At 37.7% G+C, this 24,879-nt stretch overlaps 1 protein-coding gene across 1 annotated transcript; it reads right to left on the bottom strand.

Moving 5' to 3' along the window:
- Positions 1-886: 886 nt before the first annotated feature.
- LYVE1 (lymphatic vessel endothelial hyaluronan receptor 1) lies at positions 887-16,850 on the bottom strand. The gene is made up of 7 exons (XM_082683121.1): positions 16,768-16,850; positions 16,305-16,433; positions 12,406-12,577; positions 12,160-12,299; positions 5,711-6,025; positions 2,830-2,908; positions 887-2,288 (listed from the first exon to the last, which is right to left on the bottom strand). Exons 2-7 carry the CDS (start codon positions 16,384-16,386, stop codon positions 2,102-2,104), a joined length of 975 nt encoding a protein of 324 aa, XP_082539247.1. The 5' UTR covers positions 16,387-16,433; positions 16,768-16,850; the 3' UTR covers positions 887-2,101.
- Between the last annotated feature and the right edge of the window lie 8,029 nt (positions 16,851-24,879).

Consider the following 24,879-nt stretch of genomic DNA (forward strand, 5'->3'; position numbering starts at 1 on the left):
ATACATAGAAGGAAAGCCATTACTTAGGCTCTTTCTGCTTTTTTTCCTTCACTCCCTAAGAACTAGATGAGGCTGATAAAACTTAAAGAATGACAAACCAGAATTTCAGACTCACCGACCTCAGTGCCAGGAAGACTGAATGAGTGAAATGGGCTAGATGTGAAGAAAAAGGGAATATATTTGAGATCCACAGGGCACCTTTGGTTTGGAATGAAGATGCAATAGAGCATGGAAGACTGTGGTAAACTGAAGCAAGCAAAGCCCTCTTAAAGAGGACAGCCACTGCTTAGTCTGAGATAATTATCGCTGTGGACGAATATGGGCTCTCTATCTCCAGATCTTCCCATTTTTTCAAGGGAACCAGGAATATAAATATGTGAAAACTCTTGACTTTTTAAAAAGATTTTATTTTTAAGTAATCTCTACACCCAATGGGGGGCTTGAACTCACAACCCCAAGATCAAGAGTCACATGCTCTATTGATTGAGCCAGGCAGGCACCCTTTGATTTTTCATTCTTGGCAACTAAGCCAAAATTTAAGATAATATTCTGTGGGCCAACAGCGAAAGGCTATGCCAGCAGTTCATGGCCTGTGAGCTGAAAGGGTCATGGGGCTAGCTAGCTGTGGTGTCACTGGTGAGGGGAAAATGATGTTAGTGGTCCAAAAGGGAAAACCAGAGAGGGAAAGAGAAGGCTAGAGAAATAGGACAAATAACAATCCTGCATCCTCAGCTCCCTGTGAACTCTGAAATGGATTGTAATGTAGGACCCAAATGCTAAGTAAAGGACTGTTTATGTGCGACTGTTTTTTGTTTTGCAAAAAACAGATTACTTCAATTTTGTGTGAAACGTATAATGTATCTATGTAAATAAGAGAGCAAAGAAATTTTCTGAATACTTTTATTTTTTTGACACAAATATCTCTGTATCTCTTGGGATTTTTTTGCTGAAAAAGGAGAGCTGGTGATACATTTGTTAATGACATTTTAAAAAATGTGCTTCAGTGTATAGAGGTAATAATGTACTTTTTAGGTATGTTAATAATAAATTAAGGTTATAATGGCTGCCATGTTAGAGAAAATAATGAATAGATTAGTCTTAGTAAAATATTAGTTTTGCAAGAAGATAAGCTAGGGGTATCAAAACTGAAAAAATTAGCTTCATACATTTTACTGTATACAAGTTTTTGATAAATAACATTCAATTATAGAATGTAATACCTTACCCAGCACCTGACATATTCAATAAATGTTTGTCAAATTTTACTGCTTTTTAACACAGTAATTTTCCTCAGTAATTTCTCAGATAAAACTCGATAAAAGTAAAAAATTGTAATAGATTTGTTTTGGTTCCTTATAAAAGTGTATGCTTCTAGAGGAAACAGCAGCAAGAAAAAGAAAAGTGTGTGTGTATTCTAAAAAGTGATTCCAATTCAGATTATTTAAAGATGACTACTTCGACCCTATCTGTAGTTGTAGTCCCTGCTGACAATACGCTGGCAACATCCTTGGCCTCATTCTTTGTTCTCTACTTATTTTGGCTTTACAGAGATCAGGTCTCAAGTCATGGGAATCTCCCTGGCATTTAGCTGCTGAACTTTTCTTTCCTTCTTTTGTTCTTGCCTGGCTCAGAAGGGCATGCCAGATGATGTGTATTACGTTTCCAGAGTGAAGAAAGGATCTGGCCTGTGGAATCAATAGAGAAAGCCTTGGTCTAGGTGGTTTCTTGGTTTTCAACTCACCTATTCTCAGCCAACCAAGAAGCCTCTTTATAAATGTGTTCTGATTAGCTGTTTTAGGTCCCTGTGCTTTGCGAAGCTCCTTTTTCCCACAGAGATATTATTAGGCCATAGCCAGGCTAGAAAGGCTGTCGGAAGCTTTGGAGGTAGGAGGATAGGATCCAGAAAGGATTGCAGTAAGAAAAAGGGAATTTCGTTTGGTGAACTCCATAGTCCACAGGTAAGCCCTGAGTTGATTCCATTTAGGAACCAAGGGCGGACTTTCTTGTTTAGTTCTTCAGCCCTTTAAGTTTCCTCATCTGGGGCCAGGATATGTATCAGGAAAGAAATCAGCCTTGGTATGTCCTCTCATTTCTTTCTCTTCTAAACTTCAGCTTCCAGGCATCGTACTGTAGTTTTGGGTGGACTCTTGGGCTCTTCTGGCTTTTTATCAGTTTTCTTTGATTCCTCGTTAGAGTTGCTATCATCAGCCTTCTCCTCCTTTACTACTTTGGTTTCAATCATTTCCTTCTGCTGATTCTTGTTTGTAAAAGGAAAGTTCTTCACATACCTATACGCATAATTATAAAATTAAAGTGAGAGATTTATATGTAACACATATGGCAATAGATAACACTTTGTCATAGCCTGTATTAGCACAGTACACTGGATACCTTTATTTCAGAGAGATTCGAACACATGCACACTCAAATACATTAATGCATCCCCACTTTAGTGGATTCATTTACATGAGACAGTAAGTTTGCAGGCCATACTTGAGGCTGACCTCATAACCCTCCCACCAAGAACAAAGAATTGAGAATCAAAACAAAACCTATGTTTTTCCTCTAGATGTCAGTCTGTCCCTTTTATCTCTTGATTTTCAAAGGGGTTGCACTGACCTGTTTGTAAAGGCTGGGTGACATGCGTGAGCTGAAATAGTAGGAAAGATTGGGTGGTGGGAGGAAAGGTGAGATGAGGGAGAAAATTTACAATATAAGAAGACTATCATTTCTGTTTTGACCAAGAAAATGCTAACAACAACCTTAGAAAAAACACAAGATAGGGATGTGACATAGATTATAAGGCCAACAATGTGCCAATAAACCCACCTTTTGACGTAGCAAATTGCCAGACCAGCTGCAGCTGCAAAGAAGAGGAGTGCGAGCACTAGCAGAGCCGTGGGGACACCTGGAGGAAACAGACACATGGCCTATTGGGTCCTTCGCTTATGCATTGTTTTGTGTTGTTGTTCTTTTTTTTTTTTAATTTTTAAATTTTTTATTTACATAAAATATATTATTTGTTTCAGGGGTACAGGTCCATGATTCATCAGTCTTACACAAGTTACAGTGCTCACCATAGCACATACCCTCCCCAATGTCCATCATCCAGCCACCCCATCCCTCTGCTCCAGCAACCCTCAGTTTGTTCCTGAGATTAAGGATCTCTTATGGTTTGCCTCTCTCTCTGCTTTCATTTTGTTTCATTTTTTCCCTCTTTTCCTCAATGATCCTCTGCCTTGCTTCTCAAATTCCACATAAAAATGAGATAATATAATTGTCTTTCTCTGATTGACCTATTCACTTAGCATAATACACTCTAGTTCCATTCATGTTGTTGCAAATGGCAAGATTTTAAATTTTTGATGGCTGCATAGTATTTCATTGTATATATATGCCACATCTTCTTTATCCATTCATCTGTTGATGGACATCTAGGCTCTTTCCAAAGCTTGGCTATTGTGGACATTGCTGCTATAAACATTCGGGTGCATGTGCCCCTTCGGATCCCTACATTTGTATCTTTGTATCTCTTGAGTAAATACCCAGTAGTGCAATTGCTGGGTCATAGAGTAGCTCTATTTTCAACTTTTTGAGGAACCTCTACACTGTTTCCCAGAGTGGCCGCACCAGCTTGCATTCCCACCAACAGTGTAGGAGGGTTCCCCTCTCTCCACATCCTTGCCAACAACTGTTGTTTCCTGACTGGATAATTTTAGCCATTCTGACTGGTGTTAGGTGGTATCTCATTGTGGTTTTGATTTGTATTTCCCTGATATTGAGTGATATTGAGCACTTTTACATACGTCTGTTGGCCATTTCGATGTCTTCTTTGGAAAAATTTCTTTTCATGTCTTCTGCCCATTTTTTGATTGGATTATTTGTTCTTTGGATGTTGAATTTGTTAAGTACTTTGTAGATTTTGGACACTAGCCCTTTATCTGCTATGTCATTTGCAAATATCTTCTCCCATTCTGTCAGTTGTCTTTTGGTTTTGTTCTGGGTTTTTTTGCTGTGCAAAATCTTTATATCTTGATGAAGTTCCAATAGTTCATTTTTGCTCTTGCTTCCCTTGCCTTTGGTGATGTTTCTAGGAAGACATTGCTGTGGCTGAGGTCAAAGAGGTTGCTGCCTCTTCCTCAAGGATTTGAGGATTTTGATGTATTCCTGTCACACATTGAGGTCTTTCATCCATTTTGAGTCTATTTTTGTTTGTGGTATAAGGAAATGATCCAGTTTCATTCTTCTGCATGTGGTTGTCCAATTTTCCCAATACCATTTATTGAAGAGACTGTCTTTTTTCCATTGGACACTCTTTCTTGCTTTGTCAAAGATTAGTTGACCATAGAGTTGAGGGTCCATTTTTGGGCTTTCTGTTCTGTTTCATTGACCTATGTGTCTGTTTTTGTGCCAGTACCATACTGTCTTGATGATTACCACTTTGTAATAGAGCTTGAAGTCCAGGGTTATGATGCCACCAGCTTTGGTTTTGTTTTTCAACATTCCTCTGGCTATTCAGGGTCTTTTCTGGTTCTATACAAATTTTAGGATTACTTGTTCCATTTCTGTGAATAAAGTTGATGGTATTTTGATAGGGATTGCTCTAAATGTGTAGATTGCTCTAGGTAGCATAGACATTTTCACAATATCTGTTCTTCCAGTCCATGAGCATGGTATGTTTTTCCATTTCTTTGTGTTGCTCTTCTAATGATTCTTTATACAGATCCAGACAACAGATAGTGCCGGAGAAAATCCTTCTCTGTGACCACAAAGGGGCTACTTAGAATGTTGGGCCCACATCTGCTTCTTTGCTTCTTGCCTATAGAAATCCTTGGCCTTGCTTCTCATCCTCTCTATATTTTATAAATTGCAATATGACGGAGTCCATTTCCTCTCTGTGACCTTGAGATGATATGTTGGAGCTAATCAAGTGTAAACCCTTCCTTTTAAATAAGACAAACTTTTAAATCATAGGCCTTTCAGGTATATATTTTTAAAAGAACTTTGATGTATTAATAGATAGTGATTTATTTTTAAAAGGCTTTGAGTTTTTAAAAGTGAAGCTATTTCATGCTATGCAGCCATCAAAAGAAATGAAATCTTGCCATTTGCAATGATGAGGATGGAAGGATATTAAGGATAGAGGGTATTATGCTGAGCGAAATAAGTCAATCAGAGAAAGACAATTATCATATGATCTCTCTGATATGAGGAATTGGAGAGGCAGGGTGAGGGGGTTGTGGAGGGTAGGGAAGGAAAAAGTGGAACAAGAAGGGATCAGGAGAGAGACAAACCATCAGAAACTCTTAATCTCAGGAAGCAAACTGAGGGTTGCTGGGGGGGGGGTTAGGGGGGCTAGGGATAGGGTGGCTGGGTCATGAACACTGGGGAGGGTATGTGCTATGGTGAGTGGTGTGAAATGTGTAAGCCTGATGTTTCACAGACCTGTACCCCTGGGGCAAATAATACATTATACGTGAACCAAAAAAAGTGAAGCTATTTTATACTCATGATTTTCTGTTTAATCATTAATGTTTTTTAGAGCTCACAAGTTCTACGACTTTATGAAAATTGAGTTTGCGTTAAGGTCTTACTTGTATTTGGCAGGTCCTGAGTGCCTACTCTGGAGACAACATGGTTTTTATGTACTGTCTGTTATACATAAGCACACAAACACACACGATGCAATGCAAACATAGAAAGCTTTTACCTCCAAACCCAGTGGCCTCATTCTTGAATGCTGCTTTATTTTCGATATATGACTCAGTTTCTGTTGCTGTAGCTATGGTGCTAGTTTCCACAAAACCTTCTGTTACACAAATCAATTTTCTTTTCCGTTTAGTAGAAGTGGAAGCCCGAGCAGAAGTAGGAGCAAGAGTAGGTGTAGCAGAGTAAGGTACATCAGTAGCTGAAGCGGAGTATGCATTGTCACTGACAGTTTCTGTTGTGTATGTTGCCTCTTCACTATTGAATATGGGATCATTGGTGGTGATAATTTCCGGAAGGCATGAGTTAATCCAAATATCTGTTGGGGGAGGGAAAAATAAGGTAACAAGTAAGTATTAAAACAGTCTCCTAATTTTTATTCTTGCCTCTAGTCTTAGTCCTCTCTAATCTTCCTCCAGTGCAGCCAGAATGATCTTACAGAAATACAGATCTAATCATATCATTTCCTTCCTTAAAATTCTTCAGTGACTGCCTCTATTGCATGACCTATAACGCCCCCTGTGATCTGTCCCCTGTTGACATGGCTAGCCTTATCTGATCAGTGTGTCTTTCTTCCTACCTTCTCAGATTTTTTTCTGTTCTTTGATACTCTTTCTTTCATATCCAAGGCTTTGACCATGATGCTTTCTTACCTGTAAGTCTTTTTGCCCCTTCTTTACTTAGCTCTTACTTATCCTTCAAGTCTCAGATTGAATGTCTCTTTATTAGGCAGATTTGATGACGAGATTGTGTCTCTAGGCATGTTTTTATATACCTCTTTCTACTTCCCTTGTCAAGGTTCTCATTGCACTGCTCTGTACTGGACTGATCTCATCAGGAAGCAGGAACCCTGCCTGTCTTAGTCATCATGGTATGCTTTCTGTGCCTAGCACAGAGTTCATGCTCAATCAATAATTAATGAATAAAGAAAGGATGGAGAAGCAACAGGATGGAAGGAGTAAATGACACCAAATATACACACATGACAATGTACACTTCAGGACAAAGATCTAAAAAAAAAAAACAAACAGATTTCTCTGCGCTCTTCAAAATAAAAAATTGTTTTAAGGAGGGGAGCAGAGGAGGGATATAGATTTGCTTTCCAATCTGTTGAATGTGATAGAGAGGAAACAACATTTTTTGAGCCTCATATCTGAGTTGATCATGACACTTCATTTAATGATTTTATTCAACTCTCATTTTATAGGAGGAGATTGAAATTTAGTGAAACTGAATAACTTGCCCAAATTCACATAGCTGGTAAATGACAGAGCCATGTAACATATTATAGTATGAGTTTGCATCTATTTTAAATTCCTACTTATTTCTGGCAGTAGGTAACATCAGCTGGACTGTTAGTTAAGAAGAAAAAGTTATTCCATTCATTTTTGAAAAATATAATAAATTACCAATCAAGGCCATGGATACTACTGATAAAACATTTTGACTGCACACATTCAGAATTTTGTAATTTTTTTTTTTTACTTTGAAAACATCTGTATTCAAACACATATCATCCTTGACTTTTGCCTTGAACTTTTAGTTTCATTTCTTATTTTTGAGCACATGCTAAGTTTTTCCTTCAAAAAATGAAAATTTTTAATATCAGGGGAAAGAAATACTGGATACAATAGATCACATTGGGAACTGAAAGTACAGAGACATAGAGTAAAGTTTCAATTTCCAAGACAGACGTATTTTGATAAAGGTGAGAGGAAATCACTGGGGATTCACAGAGGAGATGATATGGAGGGTTAATATGTTTGTTCAACAAATATTTGTTGAGCCCCAACTATGTGCCAAACACTGTTTTAAGTGCTAAGGTCATAGTACAAAGAAGACAGAGGCCTATATGCTAATGGAAGGATATATTACCAAAAAAAAAATTAATAAAAAAAAAAATCCAGGATGCCTAGGTGGCTCAGTTAAGTGTCTAACTCTTGATTTCAGCTCAGGTCATGATCTCAGAGTTTTGAGATTGCTCCATGCCAGGCATGGAGCTTGCTTAGGATTTTCTCTCTCCCTTTCCTTCTGCACCATCCCTTGACCCTCTTCATCTCTCCTAAAAAGAAAAAAAAAGTCAGGAATTTTAGAGGGTGATAAATGTTAAGAAGAAATTAAAATAGGATAAAGATTAAACCAATAGGGGTGGGGAATATGAGATCGATACTTCGACTAGGATGATGAAAGTAGAGAGGTGATACTTAAGCTGAAACCTAAATGTTAAAAAGTAGTCAGTCATTGAAGATCTAGGGCAAAAGCATTCCAAGTAAAGAGAACAGGAAGTTCAAGAGTCCAAAGTTGAATGAACTCAGTGTGTTTGATGAATAAAAGACCACTATGACTGCAACACAGCAGTAGCTCCTCTAGTATGGAAGAGGGAATAGAACATTCCAGTCAAAGGAATAGCATGATGCAAGAATCCAGAAGTTTGAAAATGTAGTCATACCAAATAATGACAAGGAGTACAGTGTAGTTGGAGAGTAGGGTGTGTGTATGGTTGGGAGCATGAAAGACTGCAAGCAGGAGATGACTGGTAAGATAGGCTGGAGCCAGAGTTTTGAGATTCATAATTGCCATGTTAAAGCATTTGGAATGTATTTTGTAGGAGATGGAATTTTCAACTGGGTCCACCAATCTCCCAACTAATATATAGGAGTTCTCATACATGCTCACTTTTATGTGTAAAAGGCTTCATAATTTACATCATATTCTCAAGTAAGAAGTCACCCAAGGGCTGTGGAGCAGAGAAGTAATGTAATTATCAGTGGAGGCATGTGGAGGATGAAATGCAGTGGGGAGAGAGTACAGTCCAGGAACAAGAAAGGAGATTATTGCAATTTCAAAGAACTAGAGGAATCTAGAAGTACCTGGAATCCTAAAACTTAGATCTTAGAGATCTCCTAGGAAAGAGTGATTTTGAACTCTGGATACACGTTGGAATCATCTGTGGAGCTTTTAAAAAACACTGATGCCCAGAACACCCAACCTGGGCCTGGTATGTTATTGATGTATAGTCATCATCATGGAAGGAGCTATGCGGAAGTAGTATGACTCAAGGTTTAAAGCCTGCTCTTTCCCTTATTGACTATGACCGTAGCAAAATACATGCTAAGCATCAGTTATTTCTCCTGGGAAATATAAATGATACATTTGTGTCATTTCACTGAGGATTAATGAGATAATAAATGTGTGGGGCTTAGCATAATGTATGGGCATGATAGATAGGCTCTATCTAAGAATTTGTTTCCTTTGCCTCTCTGTTTATTAAATGTAGCCCAGAGAGCCACAGTGTGAGGGAGCAATAGCAGTCTGATTCTGTGATCCCTACTGGGTTGAGGGCACACCTAGAAGTGTTAGGACCTAGCACTCCTTCCCCTCCAAACTATGAATATAATTTCTTTAAAATATGCCAAGTACTCTGACATTAAACACAGAGTGTGGTTGGACTCCAAGAGGAAAGATAGGAGTAAGGGGTATGGGAAGGCTTCTTGAAGAGGCTGGCATTTGAAAATTGAGTAGAGTAGCAGTTAGCTAAGTGGGGAGGAAGATAGGCATTGTGGCAGAGGAACAGCATGAAACAGATGGTGCATGCCGAACTGTCAAGGCACTTCGGTCTGGTCTCCCAAAGCTTACAAAGAAAGCAATTAAAAAAGACAATTAGGATAAGGTGTTAGGGTCAGGTTTAGGGTTATTTTAATCCTCAGACCTCACAAGATAGCTATAAAAAAAAAGTTACAAAAACAAAGAAACATAGGGTAAGTTTAGGAGTAGAGTTTGGATAAGGGTTAGGTTAACTCTGACCCTCACAAAGATGGCAAACAGAAGCAGGTGAGCCCAATTTATTTGAAAATGATAATATAACCACATAGATTTGTGAATTTTTCTAGTCACATTTGCACATAGTTGTTTGCTTGTTTTTGTTTTTGCACATAGTTTTTTCGACAATACGTTGTTAGAGGGCTATCTTCTGGGGATTGAAAGAAATGCAAAGAAATATCAAATTTCATTCAATAGGTTCATTATTCCTAACAATATTTGTTTTATAATTTTGAAACTATTATAGGACAAGAAAGTATATTACTGTTATTTATTGGGAACTAAGATCTTCTGTGTAAGAGAAAAAAGATGCAGGTGTAAAACAAACTAAGAAAAATTTGAATTGTTAAATTTGAGTTGGAAATATCAATACAAATTCATGATTTTAGATATATGTATGTGTAAATATATGGATAGCTATTCACTAAAAATACTGAGAAGCAATGAAAACTCCTTTGGTAATGAGAATTACTTGAATTCAGATCTTGGTTTCTACTTAACATTTTCCATTACAAAGAACCTGGGCTTCTTGGAGAAATAAATGGCTGATTCCACCAGGGGCAGAGAAAGTACAAAGTAAGTCTGGGACATGCTATTATTATGTTAGAAAGAAATCACTCCAATACTAATGGAATAAAGGGCACAGAGGTCAACTGGGGGGGGGCTCCTACTCATCAAATTTGAGACAATTTGAGCATCAGAAAGAATAGAAGGATAATAATTATAAAGTTGATAACATGTTGAACATACAAAATAAGTAAAATGTCATGTGTCCATAGTAGTATAAGGAGGAGGGAAGTGTGCGTGTGTGTGTGTGTATGTGTGTGTGTGTGTGTGTCAGAAAGAGAGAGAGAGAGAGAGAGAGAGAAATTCTTCTTTATCAAAGAATGCTGGCTAACAAATGCAGAAGGAAGATTTAGAAAGTCACCATCTTGTGGCCCTACATATAATAACTGATTCCAGGAATAATTACCAATGGCTGCTTAAACTACTAGGTACAAGATGGTTGGGGTCAGAATATTTGCATGGTGCCAAAATATCACAGTGTAGATTACCTACTCATTGCAAGGTGGAAAAACATATATTTATGAGTTCATTTAGAAAGCTCTAGCATCTTACTGAAATGGTCAAAGTTAGCACATTAGTAATGGGACATACTGGTATTAAGTGACTTTTGTTGAGAAGTGATCTAAAGTACATAGTATCTATGAAGTCTTTTAAAAAATTATTATCAGTTAGCTACTATATAGTACACCATTACTTTTTGATGTAGTCTTTTTGCCAAAAATATTGAACAAGAGTTGAATCAAGCCTCCAGATCTAACTTCAATTATACGGGAAATATAGGGGATGGAAGTACAAGTTAAATGAAACCATGAGGAAACACTCAAATCCAAGTCCTCTTCCTGTGACCCCATTTTGTGATGTCCAGAGGACTGGGTATCATATCCTCACACTGACAGGTAGGAGGAAGGCAAGAAAGCTAAAACCCCAGGTCATTTGTCAGGCATGACCTGGCTATGAGTGATACAGGCATGTGAACCACCAATTCCCCAGCCAGAAGTGGTGGGCAGAAGAGGCAGAGAAGAGGATAATGGTGAAACAATTGTTGGAAGAAGCTTTATGTTCCAGTCTTGACCCTGCCACCAACTGAACAAGCCAGATCTCCAGTCTGAGCTATCATTTCATACATGCAATGAGGAAAGAGGACAAAGTATCTTTGGAGTCCCTTTCTAGTCCCTTTCTCTAGATCAGCCTCCTGATTCAGAGAACTGCTTGGACCCTTTGTTGCCTTTGTGCAACATAATTTTGCTAGTGCATATAAGATCTCTTGGATCTTAGAGTATGACTTTGGAATCTATCCTTGTATGTGACCACTTAGCTGTCTGACCTTTAGAAGGTCAGATTTATGAGTAGGTGTGAAGGGTAATAAATAAGCAGAGGTTCTTATGATAAACTGAGAACAAGTATTTAGTGAAGGAAAAACTTTCTGAGATGTTCCTTAGGTAGAGCACTTGGGTTAAAATGGTTGTGGTCTCCAAGCAAGTTTAAAAGAACAACTGTGTGACCAAGAGCAAACCAATTCTATTTTCTAACTTTAACTCCTTCCTTCATAAAATGATCTTAATCCTTGAAGATGTCAGGTGTACCATCTGAATTTCTTCTCTAAAAAAAAAAAGGTTAAAAGAAAGAGCATGGTTTGAGAGTTAGATCTCTGTTAAAATCTTCGTAGTAGTGAGAACTTAGACAGATGTACTTATGTCCTCTGAGCTTAATTTCCCCCTCTACAAAATGGGGGTGACAAAGTGTACTCTAGAGAAAGATTGTCAAGTTTCAGTGTGATAACTCAGTACATTGCTTTGTCTAGAGTGGGTATTTCCTTACCTTATAAGATGGAGGGGCGTGGGTAATGGAGCCTCCTGAAATACCCTCTCCCTATATTGCCATTTAGTAATACTTTCCCTAACTTTTTCCTCTGAGGGGCACATGGCCACCTCTAGGTTGGTCACCGAGGCATTCTTGGGAGTATTAAATGACCATCACCATGATTTCTTCAGTGCTGTTCAGGGTTACTCTTCTTAAGACGGATCATAGAGCTAGAGAAAACATTCAGAGGCTGTAGATTTGACTTACCAGATGAGTTGTAACAGTAGGCCAAAAACTTTTTGCTGACTGAATTTCTCCAAATCAGGACACCTGTCCCATTCTTCCCACACTTGGGGTTTGGCAGGATCCGAGGGATGACCAAGAACTTATCTGCAACCCATCCATAGCTATAAGAAAATACACATTATTTGAATGGATACATTTATTTCTATTGCTCAAGAACACAGTGCTCAAAGAGCTCCAGCAGTGTTTATGAATCTAGTTGTTTCTCACCTGCAAGTCTCAAAGCCAAACCTCCATGCTGCTTCAACCTGGTCTTTACTGGCCAAAGTTAGTCCCATCAGCCTACAGGCCTCCTGGGCTTCTGCAAAATTCAGCTGCTGGGCTGCCCTTTTGTTCACAAGGGTGACCCCCATAATTCTGCATGGCCCTGAGGTGGAAAGTTCTGCAAAGGAATCACAGAAACCCTTAATTTGCTGATGTCCTTGTTCCCAGCCTTTAGGCTCTTCTTCCTAGTAGAGCATTATTGTCTTGATATAGCAATGAAGCCCTTGTGGCTGAGACTGAAGTTCAGAAATAATGGAGCATAAGCCAGGCATTTCCCACAAGGTAAATACTTCTGGGTTAGCTGGGTGCTTGCTCTTGTCCAAGCTATACCTCTCATCAGATTGGAGTCTATCATGCCCCACTGCATAGTTGCCTTGTTCCTTATGTGGAGGCTTTGGCTACCAGTTCCTGGGGTTAGTTTTAGGTGATGCAGTTGTGGCAAACCATTTTGGAGTCTATTAAAAAAAAAAGGTCTGAGACTTTGAGAAAGATAGAATTCGGGGCTCTGGTTAATAGAATAATTAACAATACTCCAAACCAATGTGGCTTGGGAATACCACTATTTCTGAGATGGGCTGAAAAATGTTGCACTTGGTATAACAGAATGTGAGCCTTCTCAGTTCCAGGTCTTCTCTGACCATTGGGGGGCAGGCTTACTCTGAAGTTCCTGGAGGAACTGGGCAGTAAACCTTGCATGATGAGGAACCTAAATTAAGAAAGTTGAGTTTTAGAGTTAGACTTGTATTTAAATCTGGCCTATGTCAGAGCCTTGCTGGCTCTGTGATCTTAGGCTAGTTACTTCATCTCTTTGAGCCTCAGTTTCCTTATTTATAAAATTGAGAAAATAACTATCTATTTTATAGGGTAATGAGAGTTGAAAGAGTTCATTCAAATAAAAATGTTTAGCATAGTGCCTGCTGCATAGTAGATGCTCAGCAAATCATAAATACATCATTATATTCTCTTCAAAGCTTTTTGGTTTTAGTCAGCTTATGATTGATCTCCCTGGGGAAGCTGAAGCAGTTGAACAGATATGTTGTAAATATATTTTACTCAAAAGTTAATGAATCCAAGAAATCTTTTGATCCCCTTTCTTGATTCTGGGATTTATAGACCTGTATAAAATTGCAAAGTTGTATCACATTCAGGTACATTATTCCTATCGGGCTTTATCCACAAGAGTCCGTAAGAGGATGTTACAATCTTCTAAGAAGTTGCTTGTACACAGATCTGTGCATTGGAAGCCCAGTTAAATGATTTGACCACTTTCTAGGTTAGTATGTAAAGTTTCTTCTTGCAAATGTTAAAGGAACATTTCTAAGTCTTCCACTGACCTTGTAATGCTCTGGACCAGGAGGCTGGAAGAGGGGATATGTATACTATGTATAATAATTACAGATGGCTTTATTTGCTTCCAGACCTTGCTCTCACCAAAAGAGACACTAGAGTGCCAATACCCCATATTAGTGTTTGTGACAAAACAGCCACTTATGACTATGCACTAACACAAATACCTATACCAATACTGGTATTAATACTAATGCTAGTATTAATTCTAACATCTATCATCTGTTTATGTTGCTCTGTGCCAAACCCTGTGTCCTTTAATAGAAAGTGGAAGCTCAGGAAGATTAAGTAACTTTCCCAAGTCCAAGGATATACACCAAAGACATAGGACAGATTGGGAGCACAAACCCAATTATGACTGACCCTAAAACTGCAGTTCTTAACTAGGACACTATTCTGTTTCCTGCTGTATTATAGGGGAGATGAACACACACCCACACCCACACCTACACACTATACAACTAGAACTGGACTCTCCAAACACACATTTTCCCTAGAATTTGGCTTATTTAGTCCATGAGCTTTTTGAGTCATGCTCAAATCCCATGGCTGCAAAGAAGGTTTATTAATTACACTATCAAGTGGTCTTGCTACTTTTTCATCAAAACTTATTTTTACCTTAAAGTTATCATTTAGAGTAATGATAGACCTATTCTGGGCAATAGACCTAGCCTTGATTATTTTGTCTGTTATTAATTGGCTCTGGGACTTTGGGCAAGGTAGTGTTCTCATCTATAAAATGGAGATGGTCATATCTTCTTCACAGAATTTTTGTCAGAATAGATAACTTGTACCTAGCAGGGTCTCCATCATAGGTAGTCAACAAATAGTGGTCATTTTTATGCTTTCCTATTTCATTTAAAGACAAAAAGAAGGAGCTGGAATCCAAGAGCTACTCCACTAATCTCTTCCTTAAGATATAAAAAATATATATTTTATTTATTTGACAGAGAGATAGAGAGAGAGCACAAGTAGGCAGAGTGGCAGGCAGAGGGAGAGGGAGAAGCAGGCTCTCTGCTGAGCAGGGAGCCTAATGCGGGGCTTGATCCCGGAACCATAGAATCATGACCTGAGCCAAAGGCAACTGCTTAACTGACTGAGCCACCCAGGCACCCCTCCTTAAAATTTTATTTTTCCCTTAAAATTTTTTTAGGAAACAGCAGGCATAATAGAAATACCTTATGCTTAGGATCGGACAGGGCTGAATTCCAACCCAAGCTTTATTATTTACCATCTATATGGCATTAGGCAAGTCACCTGGCCTTACTTGAGCCTGTTTCTTCATCTATTAAAAGTCTTCTTAGAAGATTAAGTGACATTTTACATATTACATATATAAAAATTATATGTAATATAAAATAGTTTAATTTCCTTAGGAAATTTTTGCCATCATCAAAGATGGTCTAAAGAATGCGATGGTTTGGGGAGGGTATGTGCTATGGTGAGTGCTGTGAAATGTGTAAACCTGATGATTCACAGACCTGTACCCCTGGGGCAAGTAATACATTATATGTTAATAAAAATAATTTAAAAAAAGAATGCAATGGAATCATTGTCATAGAACAATTTTGAGTTCTACTTAAACTTAAAGTTTGAGTAATGGCAGCATTGTGGGGAAAAGTGAGTATCTCCAGAGGAATTTCAAAGAGGACAAAACTAACTTGAAAATAACAGTTCTGGTATTTGAAAAAAGTCAATTATATAGCTGTAACCTCTCATAAAATTAAATACAGCAATAAGTAAAGCAACTCAGGATATCTGATTCCAAAATATTTTATATCATAGAGCATCTTCCAGCATAGGAACACACGATTTTCCTTTTAAAGTGCTCAAATTTTCATTTGCCTAGGGCTGTAATTGAGTGATTTGTGGTTACAATTTTTTTGCCTACATTGCACATGAGGTTACTGGTTGAGCATTTCAAAAGCCCAGAAACCACTTGAAGTCATTCCTTTGGTAAGGAGCTAATGACCAATTTTCAAACCTACATTTTCACAGGTTTTTTTTTTTCCAGTTAATTGGCTATTTATTTCATATTAAAAACATATATGCAGTATAGTAAAAATGTAATTAAAATAATTGTTCTGGGCAATTATTGCTGACACTTCCAAAAATATAAAATAGGTCAGTATTTAGCGCAAGTTGGCCATTTTCCCCAAGCTTAAAATTTATTATAATCATGGTTTGTTTCTGCAGTGAAACACTTTTAAAAACAAATGATCTTTCCTCAATGTTTTGATTCAAGATATTCCCATTAAAAAAAGATTCCATAACCAAAAATGAAAGTCAAGATAACATAAAGGTAAATGTAAATCCTTTTGGTGAAGCCAACAATATGATGAAAACATTTCTGGCAGAGCAATCCTACCAACTAGATCTTCTGTTGACATTGAGGATAACCCCTACTCCCAGCATTCCACACTTAAGAATTTGGTAGGCTTAGGACAATTTGCAAGATCTTGCCTTGCCTCAGGTTGAAAATCTGGTAAGAAACGTACCTTCTATACGGAGAGATGTGACCAGGATCCTTGTGGTCCAGATGGAGGCAAGAAGCAACACCAGGCTGAAGCATTTGGCCATTATGCCAACCCTTTCTGAGCCAGAGAAACACCCTGGATGGTCAGTGGCTGTAATGGAAGCAGACAATCACCAGTCTGGATGGAGACTTCTGGAAATATGTTGGAGCCCCACTGTTCTACTTCATAACTGAGACATCCGGATTTCCCTGCTTTCAAGCTTCTGACTTGGTCACTGGGGGAAATGAGTGACGTCCCTTAAATGCCCAGGCTGTACTTTGTGGATTGCTTTCTGGAAAATTTAGCTAATGCTGACTCAGAAAACAGACAAATGAGGAAGGCAGATAGCACAGCATGAACTGCTGGAGGTTTCCCCAATTCCCATATTCCCTGCCACCTCCCACTTCCCTCACCAACTCATTCTCACACAATTCATTGTTATTACCTGTGGAGCCTATTCATTTATGTACTCCTAGGAGTGTCCATCTCTAAAGGAGATTGAGCATGGGTTGTGTTTCCTTTCTTCCCACAGTCAGTGATTTTTTTTTTTTCTCCTCCAGCTGCTTATCTTTGTGATCTGGGGAGGAATGATGCCAAGGCTCATGAAAGCAAATGCCCATTTAAATACTGAGTGCAGGGTGTTTATGCCTCCCTTTTCTTTTATGCACTTGAAATTTCTACACCACTCTCACTGATTCTTTCTTCAAAAAATCAGACATGCAGTTCATATTTAGAAAACACAGCTGGGGGACAATTCATGAAATTTTAGTCATTTTTCATTTTACAAAAGGGTTTTTGACTTTATAATAGTAATCACCACAGGGGTCCTTTATATGATAACTTTCTCCTTAAAAATTCTCTTGTGTTCTGATAGACCAAAATTCAGTTTAGATTTCCCCTTTTTTCTTTGATGAGTGTGAGGTTTATCTGTACTATATATGAGCAGACTGCACTCTCTTTCCCAGCTGGATATCCAGTGGTTTGTCTGCTATGGTAATTTTGGAATTCTGGCTTGTGAATAATGCTTTGAACAATGGCTTATGAGTTTTCTCCAAAATGAAAGTCGTTTATAGGAATAGTATATGGACAACAATTCCTTTTCTGTACAAGTGGTATCAGTCATAAAATTAGATATCTGTACAGAAAATACTCATAATGAAAGAAGAAATTTGCTCTGTACCTAGGTAACTTGCAAGAGACCAGGGGACAACTCTTAAGTATCTCTACTATTTAAATATCTGTAGACCTCATTACTTGGGTGAGCACAACCTGCAGGCTACAGGTACCTCAGAAATGTATGTGATTTATCACCATGGAACCAGGTAGACAAGAAGGCAGGAATCATGTCTTATCATTTACCTTAAAGCCTAACACCATGCATGAAAGAAAGTTAGCCTTCAAGCATTTGCTAAAGCATTTCTAAAAGAAAGAAGAAAGGAAGACAGGAAGGGAAAAATGAAACATGGAAGGCAAGGACCCAAATTCTGGAAACAAATTTCTAGAAGAGGAATTATTAGATAAAGGGAGTCTGCATGATGGTGCTGGTGCTTAATATTGAGTTTCTGGAAGAGGAAAGAATCTTATTTCATCTGTTTAAATTTTCTAATTCTTCTTGCTTGTTTTGGTAGGTTATTTTTTGGATATCCATATTGAAAGAAGTTAAGCCACCATTGGAATGTGACTGAGAATGCTTGACAGAAATTGTTGCCTCTGTGTTAAATGTGAATATTCTCAATCTTCAGTTGTAGGCCTCTCACTCCAGACAAGTTTCTGAAGAGTTAGTTGCCAGGAGCTAAAAGCTAAACTGGAGAGCTATACAGAAAATATTGCCAGCTAATTTCTCTTCACTGTTTTGAGAAACGGTGTTTAAGATATGGAAAACAAGACAAAACAAAACAAAACCCAGCAGCACTATCCACTTCTGAAATGACAGCTTATGCTTAATGTCCATTGAAGAGGGCATGTGGTGTAATGGGCACTGGGTATTACATAAGACTGATGTATCACTGACCTCTACCTCTGAAACTAATAGTATGCCATGTTAATTAATTGAATTTAAATTTAGAAAAAGAAAAAAGTAAAATAGCGATCTGCCCTAAAATAAATAAATAAATAAAATGATAGATCATGGTATAATCAAGGAGAATCAACAATTAAAGAAAAAATTTGTAGAATTAGAAGGGAAATTTGAAAAGTTATAACAGCAATCAAGTTGCAAAGGAGAGTAGGAAACAGAATATCCAGACCCATTTTCTTTTTTAATCTGTTTTTAAAATTCCACTATAATATACAGTGTTATATTAGTTTTAGATACACAATATAGCGATTCAACACTTCCATGCATTACTTAATGCTCATCACGATAAATGTACCTCTTAATCTTCATTATGTATTTCACCCATTCTCTACCCACCTCTCCTGTAATAACCATCAGTTTGTTCTCTATATTTAAGAGTCTGGTTTTTTAAAAATCTTTTTTTTTTTGTTGTTGTTGTTCATTTGTTTTGCTTCTCAAATTAGACATGAGTGAAATCATATGGTGTCTTTCTCTGGTTGACTTATTTCACTTAGCATTATACCCTTTAGATCTATCCATTTTGTTGCAAATGACAAGATTTTGTTCCTTTTTATGGTTGAATGATACACCATATCATCTTTATCCATTCATCTCTTGATGGACACTTGGGCTGCTTCCATAATTTGGCTATTGTAAATAATGCAGCAAACATAGATGTGCTTTTATCCTTTTGAATTAGGGTTTTTGTATTCTTTGGGTAAATCCACTACTGTAATTACTGAATTATAGGGTAGTTCTGTTTTTAATTTTTTGAGGAATCATTATACTGTTTTCCAGAGTGGCTGTACCAGTTTGCATTCCCACCAGCAGTGCAGGGGTTCCCCCCCCCCCATCCTCACCAACACTTGTTTCTTGTGTTTTTGATTTTAGGCATTCTGACAGATGCGAGGTAATACCTCATTGCCGTTTGATTTGCATTTCCCTGAAGATGAGTGATGTTGAGCATCTTTTCATGGATCTGTTGGCTATCTTCGTGATGTGGGAAACAGAGGCAGAAGAAAAATTATTAAATTTCCTTACCCACTGACAAGCCCTTAAAACAGGCAGAGTGACATTCCTCTAGAGACTCAACTGCCTCCACCTTAACACTTTGCTAAGGGCAAAGGGCAATCGTAGCCTGATGGACCCCTACCCCCAACCAGGATCCCGTAAATCTACTTTAACAATTCCTTTGGAAACTATCTCTAAACCTTCCAAAATGCCGTTAACAGTCATTCCCAAGCATATGGCCCACTGATATACATTTAAAGGTCTCACCACAAAGGTTTTATTACCATTAATGAATAACTTTTCCCCAACAATAGCTAGCCCCTCAAGGTCCTGGAAACCTTGCTTCCAAAATTCCTTAGAGACTTAGGCCATCCCTGACCCCCTCCCAGCTTGCAAGCATATAATAGACTATTCCTCACAGCCCCAGGGCAGCAGCAATTCCTGCGCACAGGTCCTGTCCCCATGCTTTAATAAACCATCCTTTTGCACAAAGATGTCTCAAGAATTCTTTCTTGGTCATTGGCTCAGGACCTCACCACACCGAACCTCACTTATATTCTAAGACTTCTTCATCATTTGTATGTCTTCTTTGGAGAAATACCTGTTTATGTCTTCTGTCCATTATTTAGTTGGATTATTTTGTTTTGTTTTCGATTTGTATAGCTTCTTTATATATTTTCGTTACTAACCATTTATTGGATATATCATTTACAAGTATCTTCTCCCATTCCACAGAAGTAGATTGCCTTTTAGTTTTGTTGTTTATTTCCTTTGCTGTCCAGAAACTTTATATTTTGAAGAAGTCCCAATAGTTTATTTTTGCCTTTATTTCCCTTGCCTCAGGAGGCAGATGTAGAAAAATGTTGCTACCACCAATGTAAAAAAAAAAAAAAAGATTATTGCCTGTGTTTTCTTCAAGGACTTTTATCGTTTCAAATTTCACGTTTAGGTCTTTAATCCATTTTGAGTTTATTTTTCTGTATGGTATAAGAAAGTGGTTTAATTTCATTCTTTTGCATGTAGCAGTCCAGTTTCCTAACACCATTTACTGAAGACTGTCTTTTTCCTATTGCACATTCTTGTCTCCTTTGTTGTAGCTTAATTCACCATATAATTATGGGCTTATTTCTGGGCTCTCTATTCTGTTCTATTGATCTATTCTGTTCTATTGTGTCTATTTTTGCACCAGTACCATACTGCTTTGATTACTACAGCTTTGTTGTATACCTTGAAAGCTGGGATTATGACACCTCCACTTTTTTTTTTTCTTTTTCAAGATTACACTTGCTATTTGGGTCTTCATACAAATTTTAGGATTATTTGTTCTAGTTCTGTGAAAATGCTGTTAGTGTTTTGATAGGGATTGCATTAAATCTGTAGATTGCTTTAGGTAGTATGGACATTTTGACAATATTTATTCTCCCAATCCACAAACATAGAATATCTTTGCATTTCTTGTATTATCTTCAATTTCTTTAATCACTGTTTAATGGTTTTCAAACTACAAGTCTCTCACCTCCTTGATTATGCTTATTCCTAGGTGTTTTATTATTTTTGGTGCAATTGTAAATGGCATTGTTTTCTTAATTTCTCTTTCTGCTGCTACTTATTAGTATATAAAAATGCAACAGATTTCTGCATATTGATTTTGTACCCTTTTACTTTACTGAATTCACTTATCAGTTCCAGTAGTTTTTTGGTGGACTCTTAGGGTTTTCTATATATATATAGTATGTCACCTGAAAACAGTGAAAATTTTACTTCTTCCTTACTGATTTGAATGACTTTTATGTCTTTTTCTTGTCTGATTTCAATGACTAGGACTTCCAGTACTATGTTGAATAAAAGAGCTGAGAGAGGACATCCTCCTCTTGTTCCTGATCCCAGGGGAAAAGCTTTCAGTTTTTCACAATTGCGTATGTTGTTAGCTGTGGGTTTTTCAAACATGGCCTTTAATATGTTGAAGTATATTATCTCTAAACCTACTTTGTTGAGGGTTTTTATCATGAAGGGATGTTTACTTTGTCAAAGGCTTTTTCTGCATCTATTGAAATGGTCACATGATTTATATCTTTTCTTTTGTTAATGTGATATATCACATTGATTCATTTGCAAATGTTGAACCACTGGGGAATAAATCCTACTTGATTATGGTGAATGATTTTGTTAATATATTGTTGGATTTGGTTTACTAAAATTTTGTTAAGGATTTTTGCATCTATATTTATCAGGGATTGGCCTAGAGTTAGTTCTCTTTTTTTGTGCTGTCTTTATCTGGTTTTGGTATCAGGGTAATTTTGGTCTCATAGAATGAATTTGGAAGTTTTCCTTCCTCTTCTATTTTTTTTGGAGTAATTTGAGAAGACAAGGTGTTAACTTTTCTGTAAGTGTTTTGTAGAATTTTCCTCTGGAAATTTGGGAAAATCTGGTCCTGGACTTTTTTTGTTGGGAGTATTTTGATTACTGATTCAATTTCATTGCTGGTATTCGATCTGTTCAAATTTTCTATTTCTTCCTAATTTAGTTTTGGTAGGTTATAAGTTTTCTAGGAATTTATCCATCTTCTAGTTTGTCCAATTTATTGGCATATTAATTTTTCATAATATTCTCTTATAATCCTTTGTATTTCTGAGGTGTTGGTTGTTATTTCTCTTCTTTTAAAAAAATTTTGATTTAAATTCTAGTTAGTTAGCATATAGGGTAATATTGGTTTCAGGAGTAGAATTTAGTGATTCATCCACTTACATATAACACCCAGTGCTCATCATAACAAGTGCCCTCCTTAATACCCATCACTCATTTAACCCCTCCCCCAGGCCCCTCCCTCCACCAACCCTTAGTTTGTTCTCTATCATTAAGAGTCTCTTATGTTTTTTTCCCCCTCTCTCTCTTTTTTCCCCCTCCCCTGTGTTCATCTATTTTGTTTCTTAAATTCCGCATATGAGTGAAATCATACTATTTTTCCTCTTTCGTTTCTGATTTTGAGTCCTCTCTCTCTCTGAGTCTGGCTACTTATCTATTAATTTTGTTGATCTTCTCAAAGAACAATACCTTTTTACTGTCTTAGAGTTCTGTAGGTCAGAAGTCTGGGTGGGCTCAACTGGGTTCTCTGCTGTGGTTCTCACAAAATTAAAATCAATGTGTAGGCAGTGGTGTGCTCTTACCTGGAGGTCCTGGTAAGGCCCACATTCTTGCTCACTCAGGTTAGTGGCAGAACTCATTTTCTTGAAGCTGTAGGAATGAGGTTCTTGTTTCTTGCTGGCTGTCAACTGGGGTCTATTCTCTTCTCCAAAAGGCTGTCTGCTTTTCTTTTCATGTGACTCACTCTATTTGCAAAGCAGCAGTGACACTTTGGGTCCTTGTCATACCTCTAATCTCTTTGACTTCTACTTCTACCAATAGCTAGAGAAAACTCTCTGCTTTTAAGGGCTAATGTGATTACATAGGGCCCACTGAGATGATTTCCCTATTTTAAGGTCAACTTTATAATATAACAGGAGTAATATTTCATATTCAAAGGCTTCAGGGATTGGGGTGGGACATCTTGGAGGCATGTATTTTGAAATTCTTCCTACTACAATTACTTACCTTTGATTAGATCTTGAATCTGCTTCCTGGGAAAAACTCCCATGTCCCATGTGTCCACTGATCTCTGTAGGTCTCCATTGTCTACAATCTTATTGGCCACATTTGGAGTAGAAATTAAGGAATATGCCCTCCTGGGGAGTAGTACAGCTTTTGCAGTCCACCTTCTGTTAGTATAAAGCTGAAGATCCCAAAAGCTGTTTTCTAATTTGAACAGTTGAACTTTTTCACTTTGGCTTATGTTTCTTTGTAAATATAATTCCCTCACAAACCTAGACTTCTGACCTATTTTCTTCTATTTGATTCCATGTGCCAACAATCATACCCCAAATCCTTTCCCAGTCATAATTATCAAGATGTATTATTTATTTTCTCAGCTCCATTCTTCTCTCTCTTTCTCTAATTTAATGGTGCCTACATTGAGTTCATTTCAAACCACACATATCCTTAATCTGGTTTTCCCATAGGCTGAATTGATCTGAGTTCAACGGAAAAATTTTATTGGTTCTTTCCCACTGAAAGCTCTTTTTATTCTTTCTGTTTAGAGTTTAGAAATAGTCAGGCTTTCTAAGTCTTCAGTCTGAACCCTCTGTATTTTTTTTTTTTCTTTCTACTGCCAAAAAGCCAATTCTTTCCCAAGTGCTTCTTTTTCTTACAATATGTGCCAAAGGTTGCCAATAAAGTTTCACATGGATTTATTCCAGCCACTTCTCCTAGGACTATAGGCTGCCCATGGTCTGCCTTTCAAGTTATCATGGGAACTACTTTGCCAATTTTTTTTTTGTTTTATTCACCACAGGAGTCACCATATTTCTAGCTCCTGAAATTAGTTTTCTTGTTTTCTGCTGCTTGACTGCTAAGCCAGTGTCTTGCATTTTGAAAACTTGAAATTGAAGCACCCCATTATGGTTCAAATCTATGTATTAATCAGAGTAGGCTAACTGCTATAACAAATATAACAATTTCAGTAGCTTAATACACTAAAATTTTATTTCTTGCTCATGGCACAGCTGTATTCTGTGAGTGCCCATTCAGAGATCCAGCTTCCATCTAGTGGTTCTGCCATCTTCTCAGGCCGCAGGTCCTCAACTAAATCCTCTGAATTTGGTAAGAAGTGGGGAAATAAAGACAGTGTGAAATATTGGGCAGGAGAGTCTACTTTAGGACATTACATCTGAAGGGTCTCCACTCCCCTACATCTAGCTGCAAGAAAGACTGAAAAATATAGTCTAGCTGTGGAAATCATGTTGGTGAAAATACAGCAGTCTCTAGCACAGCAAGTGTATTAATTTTAAAAATTCAAAGAGACAAAAAACTTAAATACAGAAAACAAACTGGGGGTTACTAGAACGGTGGGTAGGGGGATGGGTGAAATAGATCAAGGGGATTAAGAGGGCACTATTTTGATGAGCACTGAGAAGTCTATAGAATTATTGAATCAGGGGCATCTGGGCGGTGCAGTGGGTTGACTATCATACTCTTGGTTTTGGCTTAGGTTGTGATCTTAAGATTGTGAGCTCAAGCCCTGAATCGGGCTCTGTGCTCAGTGGGGAGTTTGCTTGAGGTTCTCTCTCCCTCTCCCTTTGCCCCTCCCACTCATGCTCGATCTCTCTCTAAAATTAAAAAAGAAATCCTAAAATAAAGAAAATTGTTGAATCATTATATTGTATACCTGGAAAAAATTTATAGGCTGAGGAGTTATAGGAAACTAAGATTAGTCAGGGATGAAGGAGAAAGAAAGGAAACAATCCAACCCCCAAGAGGTAGCCTATAGTACAATGACCCAAGGCCTGGGGACTTTGGGCTTGGTTCTGGGAAGCCCTAATATCTAAGGGGATCTAATTCAGGTTTAGGGCAAGATTGTGGCTCAGCTCCATAAAATGAGAAGGCATTTGGCTACTGCCA

Source organism: Mustela nivalis (genome assembly GCF_964662115.1).
Source record: "Mustela nivalis genome assembly, chromosome: 9".
Lineage (NCBI taxonomy): Eukaryota > Metazoa > Chordata > Mammalia > Carnivora > Mustelidae > Mustela > Mustela nivalis.